Raw genomic sequence first — 19,002 nt, forward strand, 5'->3', positions numbered from 1 at the left:
TTTAGTTGCGATACAGCTGGGATAGATGCAACTGAGCTGCTGTAATGCACCAAAGAGTAACAAAAATTCAACATGAATATCAGAAGAATAAATATATACCCTAAATTAATCTCTGTAAATACATTCACAGGTCCACATAAGACACCCTTATGCATAACTCATACTTTTTCAAATCTGCAGAGAGAGATAGATGTTAGCTCATGGGGAAACCAATTTATCATATGACTCGGTTTATCTGTCATTATTCCAGCAAAAATCAGTAGCAAATTTGAAAATCTACATTTATTTTCCCCAGACCAACCACACAGAGGTTTAAGTCACAAAATCTATTATTTCCAATATTCGATCAATAAGGCTTTATTTACACTTTTTTTTCTATAAAGTCAGGAAAAAATTTGGTGTAATGTGCAAGAAAAGACTGCACATTTCACTGATTGGAGACTAACATCTGCTTATGGTTTAATGCTAACCCACAGGCAGCCAATTAAAGTTCCATATATCCATGTTTTTACATATAGTTTCCTTCCTGATTCTGTCAGAAGCATACTAGCAGTCAGGCCACCTAAAAACAGCAAAGATGGCAAAGTTTTCTTGAGGCTTAGTTTGGAATGAACACTTTTCCCAGGGAACTTATTTCTTCTTTTAGAATCCTTTGCATCATAAAATTCTATTAGTAACCTATAAGCAGAGAAAAAGGAGATGGTCAGAGTCAGACAGTAAGACATTTTACGCAAACTTACTTTCATCCAGTAACTGCTTCTAACCAAACATTTTTAGCAAATGACCTCATAATATGTAGCAGCTCCTCTGTAACAAGTTCAAACAATAAGTACACCTTACAAATATGATGCATGTCAAAATACTCAACCTGAACCCTTGGAAGCATTAAGGCCATATTTTCCTTGTGGACCAACCGTGACAGTGAATATAAAAGTTGACAAGAATTGATTTCATTCAGCATTTAGCAAAAAAATCCAGAGCACTGTACAATATTGTATGACAAAACTATACACTGAGCATCAAAGGAGGAGGAAGCATCTTCATGAAATAAATTAATAAATAAACAAGGACACCCAATACACTGAATATATTGGAACCTAAACATGCAATAGCAAGATGCTGCATTACTGGCTTAGTAGTAACCTTTTTCCTCCTAGTTTTTAAAAACAGTAATAAATGGGCCTGGAAATTCTGAGGTTTTGTTTTAACTATCTCTAAATTCGCCTGACAGACTATTTGGTCCCAGGAAAGATGCTCCAGTGAACAGGAGCTTACAATGACACATGGATGATTCAGTTTTGTTCCCTTTCAAGAGATAGGTAAAGGGACAGACATTGGACAGCCTTTTATTTTAGGTATCAGTTCCTTGTCTATTTAAATTAAATTCAGACTTTCTATTTTTCAAAAGTAGTTATCCTAAATGTCTAAGACACTTTAGTAACAATGTCATGTTTACAGATAGTCATGTTAACTTCATGAATTCAAAGTTTTCAGGAGAAATGAATACATTTTTTACTTCCATGGAGTGTGAGACTGGCAGAACAATATCAAAGAACCAGGGGAATTTCTGTCTCACTCAAAGTATTCAAGGATTTAGAAAGTAAACAGATTCACCTCCCTCAAGCAGGACTTCAGATCTGGCAAATTAAACCATCATCTCTCAAAGAATACTTAAATCCTACGTTTAGACACAAAGTCCTTCTGCAGAACAAGGTCCCCCAGGATCTGCTGCATATACTCACTAGTGACCTTATCTGGAGATGTTGGAGGAAGCCAGGCACTTAACTTCTGCCACAATTCAAAAATGGACAAATGAAACTTCTACTTCACCTTGTTTCCCCAGTGAAGGTAGGAATTTTGGGGTTAACTGTGTTTTTATCCAGTCGCGGTCTGGATGAAAGATTTGTAAACAATTTGGGCAGAAGAGATTAGATCAAGACCTGCCCCTCTATCACTCCAACTTAACACTGATTACAAGGGCAGAATCACACTGCTTTTTCTTGCTTGCCTACCACAGGCATCTTACATTCCTGCACAGGACTTAACTACAAGAAGATGAATGGGGAGTATTCAGATGAATGAGTCTTGCCTGGAACATGGGACTCACACTTCTTCAATCTAAAGAAGGACAAAACCTGAGGAATCCCAGCCTTCTCAGCAAAAGGTTTAACCACAAGGCCATATTATATTGTATTATAGTACATTAACAGGAGTACCAGCATCACCCCTTTTCAGAGAGCCCTATAGCAGGCACCACTTGGAACACAGAAATCATGGGTATATTTATTAGTATAAAAGCAATAAGACAGAGTCTTGAAACAGAAAGTTCTCTGTATTTCTACTCACTTATCCTTTATTTCAAAACGTTCATGAAGCCACCTCCTCATATACATCTGCTCTTCTGGAATGTCCTTCAGATCAATTCGGTCAATGAAAATATGAACTCTTGGGCATTCCTTACAAAGAAACTCTAAGAAGAGAGCAAAACAACATGACTGAGTTACAAAAACACTGAGTTATAAATACACCAAAAAATATCTGACTGTAAGTGCCTTGGAAGCCTAACTTCAGTGTTCAAAAACCTTCCCTCCTTATATTTGGATCCTGAGCACTTCACTGAACTTAGAAACCATCTGGCCTCACACTTGAAATGGTGGACCACTATCATGCACAGCATGGAAGAACTGTCCAAATATGCACCTTGTTAACTGTAAAAGGCTGTGCTTGAAAATATTACCCTCTACTTAGCAGCAATCTACTCAGTCAATAGTGTCAGATACATTAACTTTGATGTCATAAATCGTGCAATAAAGTTAGTAATCCTCCTTGCTTGTCCTTTTTAAAATCTAAATTTTGTTTGCTGCTGAATGACAAAATTGGAATTATAGTGATTTCCCAAAGCATCTCCAAGAGAAAGTAAGCTTCAGTTTAAGCAATAATCTGTAATTAAAAAGTGCAGTAGGATAAAAGACTTAGAACAAAATGCTGCTTTCTATTTTGTATCCCTTCCTTTTTTTTTCTGTCTCACAGAGCTCGAGACAGCCCTATTGCCTCTCCCCTGCCCCCAAATGCCATTTCCTCAATTTATCCCTAGACAAACTTACCAAGCAAGCACTAAGGACAAACAAAACTCCATTACTTAAATGGTCTTGTGGGATTTCTTACAACTAACAAGTGGTAAAAATACTGGGCATGATTACTGTAATATACTGCATGTTGTAAATGTGAAATCCTGCACAGTGTATATTGGTAACCATTCACATTTATCAGTAGCAAGGGGTATGGCAGTAACCACAGTAGCCCTGGACAGAGATTTGCATGATGTGAGGATAGAAGTCCCCAGAAATTTGGATAGGAATCCTATTTTGAAAAGAGACCAGAAGTGCCTTCCTACAATACATACAGGCAACAAATGTAACACAGACTGGGTGGTCCCTTTAGGTTGTTGACATTTTTCGGACAGCAGCGCAGATGCACAGAAGACTTTGACCCGTAACTGTAAGGGGTATCTGGAGGAATGAATCTGCAAATAAATTGTTACAGCATGTACATCTTTATTGTTGTCTGCCAAAGCAGATATCCCCCATTTGTTTTTCATCTTTACAGGATTATTGATTTGTAAGGACTCTGCTGTAAAAACAGTCCTTATCACATACTAGAAATTGCCTTAAGGAATTTTAAAAGCCTGTTCATGCAAATGTGTGTGTGTACTTGCAGAGGGGGAGGGAAGGAGAAGAGATAAAGAGATCCCTAAGGTCCTGAGGTGCTTGGATGCAGAAATCTGTAAGGTGCTGTGTGGCTGTGTCCGGACGTCATGCACAGAGCCCACAGCGCAAAGGGAGAGCACGGCTCTGCAGCATCAGCTGGGAAGCTGGATGAGGGCTCCATCCAGGCACGAGTCTACCTCTTGGCCAGGGAGCAGCAAACAGCTCTTGCCAAGAGGCTTCTGGTAGAACCTTCTCCCAGCTATTAGATGGCAGTTAAGTACATAAGATGGCAAGTTAAGGACCCAGAGTCTGGAATGATGGTACATGTAGACATTTCCTTCAGATTTATGTGCAGTGCTTTTACTAACCACAAAGAAATTGATATTATCTGAAAGAAATTTTTTTTCTCTTGCTTTAATGTGAAGAAGGGATTTTGCAGGGCTGTTTCTCTAAAGATACTATCCAGGCCACTACATGAAGGTCAGTGACTATATGGGCACCTAAAAGCATTCTATTAATATCTTAAAGTGACAGACGTATTATCCATGTCTTAAATGCTTATAATGTTCATGATGTACAAATCCTCTTTTGACTGGCATTACCTATTAAGTGGAACATTCTAACCATATGCAAAACTATCTAGAAAACAAATGCTTGGAAGCCAGATGATCTGGTCTTTTCAGAAAAAGTAATAAGCTCCTATATAAAACATCTATGGTATGCATATTCAGTTAGAGCTGAAGATTGAGCTTCAAGAGATACTTAAAAAATTCTGTGCATTGTATAGTGCATATTTCTTTTGCTTCATAGCACATGGGCTGTTCTGCATAGGAACAAATAAGTCCTTACTGATGTTACTTATAACTCTGTTATAAATTATTAACCAATCAAAACTCAAGACATAAGTATTTAAAAAGAAACGCTTTCCCCCACCAAAGCTGAAGTGTAGCAATTCTATAATTCTACTTAGATAACAAAATCCCCTCCTCAAATACCTGAGTGCTGCTGCTGGCTTTCCACCTCCCGCCCAAGTTCCAATGCAAGCTGATTCTTACCAGTTCCCACCCTGGTCTTCTTCAACTACTCTAAATTGAATCCCCATATGTGAAGGTCCTAAATTTTGTCATTATTTCCCACCTTTTATGAATCCCACTGCTTTTTCCAAAAACCTCACCCTCCCTTTTGAGTTTGACTTAGTTCAGTCTCACTCAGGGCTGTGTGATCTGCTACTTCAGGTACTACCCTGAGGAAGGTCATGATTCCCACACATTGATTCAAAGTCCTTTTATCCAAAGTCTGGGTATTCAGGACATCTGCAGATGACACTGTAATGCATGCAGTCAGCCAAGTCAGGTAATCTGACTAGTATTTAATTATCCAATTCATGTCAGTGTTTAATGCAACTAACCAATCTACATGTTACAGAAATCACATAAGAACACCATTGGATAAGGACAACATATTGGAGGTTGATTGTGAGAAGAAACAGCTGGATTTTATCACCATAACCTCCAAAAGTTTGTGGTGGTCCCATGACCCTTAATTTCACATTAGCTTAACTCCCAAAAGACTTATGTAATTAAGCTAAGAAACAAAATCTTATTGAAGCAATTTATTATGCACAAATTACATCCAACTTCAGGGACACTAGCCCTTAAGGCCAACATCTGACAAGCTTTTCAGATTCCTAAACTTGCCAGAATTTGTTATAATTAACAGCAGGAACAAGCAAGCCTGAACTTTCCTTCAAGAGACAAAACAGAAATGCACATCATACATTACAAGCAAACATTATGTTGGAGATAGCATTAGTCAAGAACCCTGTACAATTTGGGTTAAATGAACACTAACAACTTTTTTGTGGGAGCCAAATGGACTGGCTTTCGTGTGGGACATAATTTCCTAATAAAACCTTCTATCCGGCTAAATAACAGATACAAGCACAGAATGTTTATAATGCTTCTAGCGACCAAGCACAGCAGAAAGAAGGAATTGAAAATTGTAATAAAGTGGATTAAACATTTTTTGTTATTGAACTGTGACACTGAACTGTATCCCTTCTTCAGTGAGACAGGATTCACACTAACACAAGGCTTCAGAGGGGGGACCAATGCAGCACTGGAATTAACAAATGAAGTGCAACAGACTCCAGGAAAGAAATTGAATCCAAGGCATTTTTAATTGCAAGCCAATATCTGGGGCTCCTACAAAATTCTACCAGTTCTCAACTGCTCACCTTCAAAAGCCAATTAATTCTCTTTGGAATTACTAGCATTACCAGGGAAACTGGGGGAGGAGAGAAGCTCCGAAATACAGATTTTTCTGTAAATGAGAAGGGACAAACAACTGGCCACAGACTACCTTCCCCTTCTGAACCACATAAATTCATTCCACCACTCCAAATTATTGGCCTTGTCCCTTAAGAAAGTTGTGACAGCAGTGTTACACTTAAACAGATATTTCAGTTTTCAATTACTAATGAAGTCTATTTTTATACGCACTTTAAATATGACAGCAATAAAGTAGCTCAGGTTTCAACCTCCTACACCGACTCTTCCACTGCAATGTAATTGTTGCCAAAGTCCTTCAAAATTAAGAACGGACAAACTGAGGCCTTCTGTCTACTTTGAGAGCCCTCAAGTCTCTCTGTTTTAATAATTTCAGTAATATTTGTGATAAACTGATAGTGATATCACAGAAAAAAGACATCTGAATAATGTATATTTATTCTAAATAACTAGCATTTCAAATGTGTAAAAATACATCTCTTCAGTAAGAGAACATTGTATATTGCGGTTTATATAGTTTTACAGGCAAAGCCAGCAGAGACATTCCTCTAAACTGTAGATTCTTTCCCCACTTCGTAAACTTCCATTAGTCTGGACTTCAGCATTCAGCTACCAAAGCAGTTTGTAAACTACGTCCTCTTCAAAGAAAGAAATCCCATCTCTCCACTTCCATTTGCTTTGTACACCAAATTAACAATCAAACAGCAAAACAAACATAAATTTAAGTGCTGCGTTGTTTCTCAGCTTCATGCTTTCCATCATCCCAAGCTGAGCTGACAGGAAACTATTTCACGACTTGCTCTAACAAAATAAAGCAGCAGTAGAGCAAAGCAGCACTAGACAGGAAAGCAAACATCCCGGGCCAGCGGAGCTTGGTCGCAGGAGCGGAGGAGCAGCACCTGCGAGTACCTCTGAGTAGTGAGGATGCAGCAAGTGTGGAGGGGATGCTGTGCAGCCCAGACTGAAGCTCACAGCCAGGAAACAAGCCTGCACTTGAGGAACAGAGCTCTCAGGAATGCTGCCAGTACCTTGTGCAAGGACTTAGAAGCACACAGAGATCAGTGCGCCCCTCCGTGCACAAGGGGCGCAGTGTAAGGAGGGTACAGCTCAGCAGATGGGGGATGTTTTGAAGTGAGAAATGGGATGCACTTGCATCATTATTAGGCCATGGTGCTGACCATGAAAACTGAAAAATCAGAGACAGTTTCTACTGGCAGTTGGGCAAGACTGAAAGTCAGAAAAAGGAACTTGTTCAGGTGGATGTAACACGAGGTGGATGTAGCTAAATTTGCTGTGGGAGACAAATTCAGAAGTGCCTCTGTACCAACATGAGGAGCCTAAATATAAGGTCATTACAAGAATTACTGGCACCTAGAAATCACTCCTTCCTGTAACACAGGCATCCTGGTGGGCTTGCAGGAGTGGGCAATGTTAGCAGACTACCAGGAATGACAGAAGAGGATGTACAAGTGAGGGTAGGGTGTTGTGCATGAAAGATTATATGAAGTATAATAGCTTTATATAATAAGGGGACAAAAGCACAATAAAGTCCTTGTGGACAGAAAATCCAGATTCTACTAGAATATATATAAGATAAATAATAAAATTACTTCCAAGTAAGCTTAATAATAGTGAGCAGAAACTGTGAAACCAGACTGAGACCTGCAAGTTCAGGAATGATAGCAGGAGGCTGAGATTCCAGCTACCTTTATTGAACTGCATTGATACTTCAGCAGGATAAGCAGGGAGAAAAATCCCTAATAAACCCAAACCAAGATGACCCAAACAATTGGACAAAAACATCAGCGAAGAAAAAACAATATTTCCTGGAAGAACTAGTAAGTTAGAAAACCCACAAGAAAAGATGCTGTTCATGGTGTGGTCTTAATCTGCAACCACAATACAATTAATTTCAGAGCTGTAGAGAAAGAATCCAGCACAGAAATGCAAAATTCTTTAGGGTTGGCCTCTTCTCCCAGGCAACTAGTGCCAGGGCAAGGGAAATGGCCCCAAGGCACAACACAGGAAATTCAGGCTGGATGGATATTAGGAAAACCTTCTTCACTGAAAGAGTGGTCACGCATTGGAACAGGTTTGCCCAGGGAAGTGGTGAGCTTGTAATCCCTGGAAGTGTTCAAAAAATAAGCAGATATGGCACTTTGTGATAAGGTTTGGAGGGTGTAGGTGGTGTTTGGTTTCATGATCTTAGAAGTTTTTTCCAACTTTAATGATTCTATGAATTAAAGGAAGTACACAATGGGAGAGAAGGCAAAGTGTCAAAACACCCTAAAATATACAGTCCAAAAGAAGGCAACCTAGAAGCTATTAAAAAACTCACCAAATACCAAACCCCAGAAAAACTTGTAATTGAAGCTTGCATAAAACATGTATAACACTGCAAAAGGAAAAGTCTGTGTGGGTCTGAAAACCAGCTGTGTGACTTTAATGGGAAAATCAAGGAGGCTACCATGATACTCATACCTTCTTCTCCCCTTTGAGGAATGGAAAGCTTGTCCAAATAAGGAAAAACCACAAAACTGCTCATGCCAAATGTAAATATAAACTTAAGAGGACTGTAAATGAACTTGAAAAATGGAAATTTTAACTTTTTTCAGTATATTAAAAGCAATAAATTTGATAAGCCACTGGTAGGACTGCTGGATGACAAAAGTGTGAAGAGCAGTGCTCGTGGTCAAGTATAAATCCATGCAAGAGAAGCTCATATATCTGCTTGCATAATTCTTTCTTGTTGAAAATGTTTGATTCCTACACCCACTGCATTCTTTGTACCAGATCATTCAAAGGAACTAGATCAATAAGTAAACAGACAGAAAATATTAGACTAAATATAAATAAACAAGTCAGATGTCAGGAAGTCACCAAGACCAGACAGCATTCATCCAGAAGCTTTCAAATGTGGAATTTAAAAACAAAGATGTGTAACCTATCATCACAAACAGCCATTGTGCCAGAAAAATTGAGAGTTTCCCTTCTACAAATGAGGACTTTAGAGATGATGCTGGGAAGTACAAAAATACAGACCAGAGTCTTACATCACTGTGTAAGATAATAGGTCTGTAACAAAATCACACAGATAATCACAGTCTGTTGAAAAAGATTTGGTGGGGATTCTGTAAACGGAAATCCTGTCCCATCAGCTTGCTGGATTTCTACAACAGTGTCAAGGACCAGGTGGATAAAGGGGATTCACTGGACATGATATTTTTGAATTTTCATAAAGCTTCTGACAGGGTTCCACATTGAAAGCTATTAAAAAAATTAAGCTGCCACAGGATTAGAGGAAATGATGTTTTAAAGACTGAAAGCTGCTTAAAGGAGAGGAAGCAAATGGAAGGCCTTAGAGATGCAAAGGACTTGGCCACTGGGGTCCTCCAGGATCCATGCCAGGACTGGTTTTACTCTGCCTCATGACTGATGAGTTGAAGAAGGGAGCAAACTGTGAATGCTCCAGTTTTTCACATCTCTTTCAGGAGACCCTGAGTTCTTTTGGGTAGTCAAATGTTGGCTGAACTTCAAAAAGCCCTCAAAGCTGAACAAACAGGGTAAAATGTGGCAGCCAAGCTTCAGTGTAAACAAACATGGAGAAAAAATAACCGAAACCCTGATTACGTGACGCTTAACTTGGAATCGGTGGTTACAATCTGGGAGTTGCTGACCCTTCCCTAAAATCATCCTCTCAGCAGCAACCCCAAATCCCCCAAATACTGGGCAGCTTGAGGAAAGACATTAAGAACAAGGCAAAGAGAGCCACTCTACAGATAAAGATTATGAATCCACATTTTAAATATGGTGTGTAGTTCTGGTCTCTGCATCTGAAGGAGGATGAGTGGATTCAGAGAAGGCCACAGAAAAGACCAACTAAAACATTTTAGGAGGAAAAGTACCTCCATTACAAAAAAGGAGACATGAAAAAGGCAAATTTTCAGTTTGGAGAAGGGAAGCAGAACAAAGGATATGACAGCTTTAAAAAATTATGTATATCTATATGTAAAATAAATCCTGAAGATGGCAGATAAGAACTATAGATCCACAAATCCTGAAAATTCAAGGGTAAATAATCATTTGCCTGTATCTTCCTGAAGATGCTGAGATCTAAAAAATCTTAGAAAATGGTATCTATAGTTTGCTACACTGATATTAACAATGGAGAGCAGCACAGTGTCATTGTAAGTTGTCTCGCTCTTCCAAGATGGTCTCTGACGAAGACCCACAGAACTTGCACATTATAGTTCACTGAAACAATCTTTGAGTGGCTTTAATGTGTTATTCTAACAGATGCAGTCTGGCCTTTGTACTGCTCTGTAACAATATGTGAATATTGTACGTTGGCTGAGTTAGCCGGAGGTTTCCTACAAAAGTGTAACAGTTTTGATCAACAGGCTGCCAGGAACAGAACCTGAATCAGGTTAGGTCTCTGGATTACATCGAAAGGGTATCCCATCACTGGTAACTAAAAGTGAGCAAATTCAGGAGATATCTGTATCTTTCCTGGAATATTTTTAAAGTTCAGAAGTGAAAAAAGGCAACAAAAAATACAAGGAGTGGAGCAGTTCAAAACTATGTTCTCTATAGCAAAAAACCAGGATCTGTTAGGAACTATGCCAGTGCTGCTAGCATTGAGGTTTTTGCCTTCTTTTCACCCTGTTTTGATAACAGGGAACAGCACCACAGAGTAGAAGGAAAGGATTGTGATGCATAAAACCCCCCAAAATAAACAAAGACTCTCAAAGCAGCAACATATTTTTGGCCAAATCTGACAGTGTGAAGAAGTTAAAAGTTGTTTTTGTTATCCTCAGGGTTTAGATACACTTTTGAATAAAGATCAGGAGTTCCTTGAGCCTTTGTAAATAAATGGCTGCTTGGGGAGTGGAATGCTTCCTCTCACATGTGCACGAGGTCCAGGGTGCAGGGTAATTTTATGAATCTCCAGTGTAAATACTTTCAAGAGCCTCTTGTGTAGCAGAGGTTTCCTGATGACCATTTGTTTTCAAATACCAAATTCCCAAAGGGAAGCTACAGAGGCTTACCTTCAGTAAGAGCTGCTTGGGAATAACTGAGATACACAATAATCTGGTTTACAATCAGAAAATGCATGCCTGGGGCTCAGAAGGAGTTGCAGAGGGTCATTACCCCCACCAAGGGGGTGTGAGCACAGACACAGTGCCCACAGGTGTCTGTGATTTAGGAAAAGTTAGACACATTTAGGATCACCTGAATCTTACATTCTTCCTTAGGCATCCAAGATTGGCTGATGGTGGAGACAAGAAACTGAGTTACAGGAATTCCAAACGCAGCTGACATCTTTGTGTCCTTGTTTTCAGATGGATAAAGAAGCAGAGGTGCTACTCATGCTCAGACTGACCTTCATTTTCTCTGATGAACTACATCAAGGCTTTCATACACTCCCATAAACTGATGCTGCTCTTCGGTGACATGTTGTTTTTGACCAGAAGTACAATGTTCAATTCTTACAGTATGAAAGGTCTAATCTACATCTTTTCTTTGGTTACTCTAAAACAAATGACATTTACTCTTCAATATTCTTCCATGCAATAGAAGATGACAGCTAGCACAGATCTGAAAAGATTGTTAGTAATCTCATAACTATAAAACTTCCTTTGGAGTGTTTCATACTTCTGTTAATATTTATCAGCTTAATAATTTAGCTTTTTAATTCTTTCCTTGATGGTTACATCTGTAACCATGTGCTTATTATCCTTCTTTGGACCTGGAGAGACAATGGATGTTAACAAATTTGGGCCACAGTCCAGACAAAGACTGTTTTCTATCAATCCAGTTTATTTTCTATAGTCTTGTCTTTTCTATAGTCCCTGTCTAACTGGGTCCTAACAAAAGTACAAGCTTTTGGAAAAGTGTACTTTCCCTGAGGGAAGTTAGGCCAGTCTGACCTCCTCAAATTATACTGATCAAAGTGATGTACAGATTTTCAGAAATGCTCACATAGACAGGCTTTCAAAGTGTTTGTTCTGGAACTGATATACAGCAGAGTCAATAACTCTCAAGAATTCCTCTGACTTCTTTAAGACACAGTCTATATATACTTGCTATTTTTATTCAGTGTTTATCATTGTCACATGCTGCTATTTCACACACTCTTTCATCTACAATTGCCAGATAAATACCATCTGGTTACACTAAAGCCTTCAGGCAGAATAATAAAGATGTAGATGTGTACATAATGCTCTTTCAGGTGCAAGAATGATAACAGTTCCCACGTCCCACGAGACCTGCCTTTTAACACCAGACAAAGCTGGATGTGAACGTTTAGCACATTTATTCAGAAGGGGGGAAAACCACATTCTCATCCTTTCTTCCCAAACTTATTTCTGCTTTTCACTTGATGACAGTGTAGTAAAACACTATCAACAAATTCAAAAGTTTCTTGTCGTCCTTTTCCCTTCTAAATAGTTCTTCCAGACTTCAGTACCTGGGATGTCCTTCAGCTGTGCTGCAGTGCCCATATGATTATTAGCATCTTATTTTAATAACCACAAATAAATAGTGCCTAGCAGCCTGGTCCTCCCCAGGCAGGACCATGGTGCTCTGGCACTAATGATCTGGACAAGCCATCTTCAGGAGTAGAGAGGGGGGAGAAATCTGTGGGAAATTGCTATTCTTTGGAACGGCTGCCATGTAATGTGCCAACATCCAAACTTGTAATAAAGGGAATGAACAAATGGTAGGAAAAAAAAATCCATCCATTGGTTACAACTGGATGTGAAGCAACAGCAGAAAGAAACATCCCTGTGTAAAGCTAATCTGCTCTTAGTCACTGTCGAGGACTAATCAAATCTGATGTCTTCTAAAACAGATTTGCCACTGAAAAGTGCCAAAAAAATATTAACATCCATAAGTAGTGACAAAAAGCTCAACACATTTGGAAGTATATACTACAACAATTTGCCTGCTCTAAAATTATACTATGCTGTGTTTTAATCCTATTGAGCAAGTCAACAGTATATTTAAAATTGCTGGACCTAAAAAAAAAAAATTCAAAAACTGAATTTTGCTAAGAAAGACTACTTGACTAAAAGTTGCATATTACAAAATTTAAAAAGCAATTCACCATTTCTTCAGATTTTTTCCCATTCACATTTTGCTAACAATTTCTCAGACAAAGTGTGCTAGCACTCCTCACAATTAAGTCACTAAAAAGTTCTTTTTAATCTGTTTTGTTTACTACTGAACACAGCAGCCAAGAGCTGATGATGTCCCAGGTAAGTATGGGTTTTTCCTAAAATGGCACAGGCTCTTCTGAAGAATTGAGATTTATAGAACTGAAAGCAAAATGCATTTGAAGAAACACTGTATCAGTGTGGAATTTGGATTTCATTCACATGGGAAATGTCATAGTATGGGAAATAAAGTCCTCAAGTAAAGTTGTGTTTATCAGAAGTTTGTTTTCCATGCAATAAATTTCCATCAGTGTTGCTGGATTGAAAAAGACATGTCAACCTTATCTTTTAAAAATTACCACGATTGCACTGCCATTTTATTCCGATGAGAATGAAAAACAAAATTCTCAACCAGCCCTGACACAAATATTAAATGTTCATATGAAATAAGATGTACTTTTCATGTGTGCATAACTCAATTTAGCAGTGTGAAAGAGAAATAATGCTAAAAAATGTCACATGCATAAGTATGCCTAATTCATTTCTCGTTATGTTCCTGACAGACCAGTTGCTGGACTTCTGCATAACGAATGGTGAAATGATCTTGATCTCATACAACAGAAATTGTTTTTCTGTCACTTTGGGTCTGGAGAGCCCAGAAGAATGACAACTATGTTCCACCCTGTAATTCATAAAGTGTTCTTAATCTACATAATTTATATTATATGAAATACATGTGCCTGCCACAATAGCATGGAATGTGATGGTGATCTATCACGGATCTATCATTTATCTGCTCTGTAAGGGGTAACAGCTGGTTGGCTGCACTTCATTCTGTGTTACTGCCTTATTTTTACCCCAAGGCTGAGCCACTAATTACCCCAGCCCTAACAGTAAGCCTGGCTGAAAGATATGCCTGGACTGCTGCCATGGAGGCTCCAAAAGGCTGGATGTGGAGTGGCCACCCCAAAGCATCTGATTCCTGCCTGACACCAGGGAAATTCAGCTTGTTGGTTCCCCTTCCATAATTATATCATGCTTCATGCAAACCATAAGGTTCAATAGGTGAAGAGGTCTTGCAAGGAATTTGAACATTTGCCATCTTATCATTAGGTAATGACATTTTAATAGTTTAATTAACCATTAGGCAGTGAGAAGTTCAGCATGAGAATCGCTGAAACTGCCCAGTAATTAAGTCATGAAACAAGATATGCTGCAGGGAAGGAGAAACAATCCTATTTGTTTTGAAGGGGGTCTTAGGGTTGGGTGATGGGACAAGAGGGAGGCTGCTCAGTCTACAAAGGTACAATAAAAGGGTCAGAAGGCATTTAAAAAAACCAAAAAACTGTAAATAATAAAAAGAACTTTTGATATTAAAAATGCCCATTAGGAACAAGACGTACATAAAATAAAACCATCCTAAGACATGACAGTAAAATACAAGTGTTGAGCTAATATACAGTGTTGACAGTTTTGTTTCTCACCTATCCTGAAGAATTTTAAACAGGGTGAAGATGTAAAAATAGACAACTGCAGAACTTCTAATCAACTAGCACCTGGGAAGCAGTGCATGTGACACAAGGAGTTACACCTGCTAATGAAGTGACATGGGAACAGCTGCACTACAAACTATTTTTAGCAGCAGAAGGAACAAGTCCCAGTGACACTGGGTGAGCTGAGGAGCGCAGAGTTAGATAAGTTCCCTGCAGGTCCCTCAGTCTACACCGATCCCTCAGCCAAAAACTCTGGAGAGTTCTGTGGAACTACTGTAGCTGTTTTTTCCAACTTGGTATTCGTAGTGCCAAAGACTCAAAAGTGCCACTTTGAGCCAACCAGCAACAGACACAAGCCACAGATACAGCTGAGTAACACAGCAACTACAAAGGGAAAGAAAGATGATACCTGGCACTCCAGTAACAGCGCAGGCAAATTATTTACTTAGGAATAAATTAGCAGTTCACCACCAAGCATAATAAACAGCAAACCCTGAAGCTCTCTGTGCCTGAGTTTTCCCCATGTCATGGGTTGACCCGGAAGGAGTGGGAATTCTGGGAAGCTGTGGTCAAACCAATGAAGGTTTTGGGTTTCATACTGACACCTGGTGTAGCCAGTGGGGTTTGGACACACCTCCGAGAATACACAGGGGTTAAAAGCAGGGCACTGCCCTGGCATTTCCTCTTTTTGGACATCGCGGCCGAGGAGTTCAGACCTCTCTCCCTCGCCCGGCCCGCTGCTGCTGGGCGGGGGAGGGGCCAGCCATGCGGTGAGGCCTGGGGCCGGGACAGAGATGGGCTTGAGGGGGCTTCGGGGGGCTTCGAGGATGGAAGGGGGGCGGAGCCCCAAGAGACATCGAGCCCCCGGGCAGCCAGCCCCCCCCCCCCCTTCCCCCCCCCCCCCCCCGGAGAGAGAGAGCCGGCGGCACCGAATGTGATGGCAGCCAGCCAGGAGGAGAAGGGGGGAGGGAGAGAGAGAGAGCCCGGCCGGCCGCAGCAGCAGCATGTGTGGGAGTATCATCTCCTCCCAGGACAGACAGAGACTGAAAACTTTTAACCCTTTCCTGCATGATTGGGGCCTTGCGAAAATGCTAATCCTCCTCGAAGCTGAATAAGAAGGGAGATGAGAGATGATATGAGATAAGGACCTTGGCCCGGAGTTTGTGGAGATGATTGGATGGGGAGAGATGATTTGGAGTGGCCTTTGGGCTGGACGTTTTCTTGTAGCCATGGACTCAGTTGTTCCTGTGACACAGACTGCATTTAGGGGGAGGCAGTGCCTCAAAACCAGGAGGGTTCATTTGTGAGGACCCCCGGCCCCAGGGGGTTGGAAATATATGGGGGGGACAGTTGTCCCAAAAGCAGAGACTGTGCCTTTTTGGAGTGAGACAAGGCATCCTTGAAAGACCACCCTAAAAGCAGTTCTGGCCATGTCTCGGTGGTGAGAGCACTGAGCATGGAAGGAACATGTCACAAGCGGCAAATGGACTTTCCGGGCGGTGCCAAAGTGACAAAGAAGCATCCGGGATTTCACTGTTTCCAGGAAAAGCCTATGGAACAAGAAGGACTCCTTTTTCCTCTCCATGAACTGCAGTTTGAGTATACTAACGTGTGGGGCCAAGGCTGAGCAGTTGTTTTGAGAGAATGTATTGGATTGGGAAAGTTAGGGAGTGGGGAGGAGGAAAAGTGGTTTTTGTAAGGTTTTCAATTTTTTTCTTTTCCTTATAGTCTTTCCCATTTTTTCCTGTAGTTTTAGGTAATAAAGTGTTATTTATGTTTAAGTTGGAGCCTGTTTTGCTTATTCCTGGTCACATCTCACAGCAGACACCAGGGTGAGGCATTTTCATGGGGGCACTGGCTCTGTGCCAGGCTCAAACCATGACACCCCAGCAGAAACTCCAGAACAGGTTTTCTGGTTAGAATACTCAAGGAATGTAAAATCAATCTGATTTTCTTAAGGTCCTTAAAGGTAGGTAGTTTAAAGTACTAAAGCAAGTGAAGCCCACTTACATAAAATGCTGTTGAGTGTTTGTAAGATTACTGGCTGTGTGCAGCAATTTGAAAATTTGTCAGTAGAATACTACTGCTATGCATTTTACCTTTAAAATAGCAATTCAGCAATTAGATGTACATGTGTACATGCATACATATGTAGCACAGCAGAGGAAGCAAGAGAGAATTTAAGATGATGCCAAATCCCAGTGCTAGAAGAAACATGAAGGTAAATGGACTCTGCTGCCTATGTCTCCAAGTTCCTTTTGACTGCAAAGGGCACTTGTATGTAGAACTGGAACAGGGAAGCAGAGGGCAGAAGTATCAAAGGTAACTCCTGTAAAAGCCCAGTGATTAAAACAATGCCCTACCAGGGGGCTACAGGACGGCTGAAGTGCTGTGGAGATTATCTTCAGGGCATTTCAAAGCACCTATAGTTGGTTCTGTATATAAATAAGCATACAACAGCTACAGCATGTCTCATAAGCCTCAACTCACCTGTCATAGATGGAGCCAGTTTTCTTTGCCCTTTGTGGTCCACAGTACCTTCATAAGCCACAGTCACATCATACACTGCATCCAGATATTCTTTCATGGAGTCAATGGCTACATGAGTCGCCTTCACCCGTGGAGTCAGCACATGCTTTAATATAGCAAGTCCTAGAGGGAAAAAATGAAAAATAACTACAGTGTTTGAAATTAAACTGGACTATATCCACAAAAGGAACATCACACCAAGGAATGTCAGCATCTCCATTCAAAATCACAAGAGGTTTATTTTCAATCTCAATTCTCAGTTGAGAGAGTGTGTACTCACTGCTTATGCTCTACTGAACATATGTAGAAGATGAGATAGAAATCCTAAAGGACATTAACAATAGGGAGGCTGCTCAGTAAGAGGGCCCCTTTTTACAACTCCTCACTAGAAGCAGTGATGGTTTCAATGTGGCTCATGAGTGATGACACAGCATTTCTCTTTACTGTTTATGTGTGTCCAGCTGAGGTGGAAAAAAAAGAGCAAATTATCTGAGAAATACTAAACATACATAGCACCACCTCCTGAAATTCTGTATCAGAAAAAGATAATCACAGAGAATTTTAAGCACACCTAATGCTCATCCAGCATTTTACTTCCCAAGGACAAAGCAATTTAGTGAACATACTGAATCCTAACCTACTCACTATCCCAGCAGAATCTTAGCAGCAGTGGGGCAAAATACAGCACTGAGAACCAAAACCAAGGAGGAAATCTTCTGTGCTTCTCTGCCAACAATCTGTTACAACTGACTTGGCTACTGACAAACTCTTAGTGACAGAAATCAACTTTTAACTTTTCCAGGCCAAGCACAGAGATTGGTATGTCAAGGACACATGAATATCAGGTTTAACATCACACCATACATCTTAACAACAGTATTTCCTATCCATGTTTACTTCAGTTGACCACTTCCACTTAGAGCATACTTACGAACATTAATACACATTGACCTCAAGAGTAAAAACCTGGTTCTTTTACCAGAATTTTAATATACAATGACTTTGCAAAATTAAAACCAGCAAGCAAATAAGCCCAAACCCAAAACCTTTTCTTCACCTGAACACAGCTCTTCCACATTTACTTGAAAGGGATTCTAGGGGAAAAAAACATGCTATGTAAAATTTTTCAGTATTTTTCTATGTGTATCTTTCTCAAACAGAAGTATCAGAATAAAATTGCGGCTTTTCATTTCTAGTCTATTTTTCATTGGCGTACTCTTCAGTCCATTTTTAAAGAACCATCCATCGGTGAATCTACTGGTTCCTGGTGGGTGAACAGGAAATTTTTCTGAACCAAAGCATCGTGCTATTGCTTTTGATACCTTTCTTCTTGCTAAATCAATTCAAAACATTCTATATTATGTCCTGATTTTGTACTGAACTCCCTTGCTGGATAAAACATACTTTGATCTAACTTTATGAAAATATCTAGTGAACATTGTAAGATAATGCTCATCTCTACACCACTCTTAACATTCTTAAGAGTTGATCATTTCAATATAAATCACTATCTTGATTTTTTAATATTTGCTAATAATCTCCTTGTCTAAATACAAAGATAAAAGACTTTTTATCAGCACTCCTTCTGAAGCCATTGTTCCTTGCCTTACCGTCAATAGTGATAACTGTCTATAAAAAATGTTATATGGATCATGTAAATATTTTGAAGCATAACATAGTGGTAGTGTTTTCTTAGCTTGTGAACTGTTACATCAAACAGCTAATTATGTTATGTTTCAAAATGTTTACTCTGTAAATGAAGCACTGAATATTCTTGTGCTGTGTCAGCAATGATATTAGTGTGGACATGACAATCAACACAACTCTT

At 39.8% G+C, this 19,002-nt stretch overlaps 1 protein-coding gene across 1 annotated transcript in view; it reads right to left on the bottom strand.

Moving 5' to 3' along the window:
- Positions 1-316: 316 nt before the first annotated feature.
- AGPAT5 (1-acylglycerol-3-phosphate O-acyltransferase 5) overlaps positions 317-19,002 on the bottom strand; it is a 53,639-nt gene continuing 34,953 nt past the window's right edge. The window contains exons 6-8 of the mRNA XM_064707605.1: positions 17,136-17,297; positions 2,347-2,470; positions 317-678 (exon numbers count right to left, since the gene is read on the bottom strand). Of these exons, the coding sequence (XP_064563675.1) occupies positions 453-678; positions 2,347-2,470; positions 17,136-17,297 (512 nt within the window). The 3' untranslated portion in view covers positions 317-452. The remainder of the gene's footprint in view (positions 679-2,346; positions 2,471-17,135; positions 17,298-19,002) is intronic.

The sequence above is a fragment of the Zonotrichia leucophrys genome, chromosome 3, assembly GCF_028769735.1.
Source record: "Zonotrichia leucophrys gambelii isolate GWCS_2022_RI chromosome 3, RI_Zleu_2.0, whole genome shotgun sequence".
NCBI classification, from domain to species: domain Eukaryota; kingdom Metazoa; phylum Chordata; class Aves; order Passeriformes; family Passerellidae; genus Zonotrichia; species Zonotrichia leucophrys.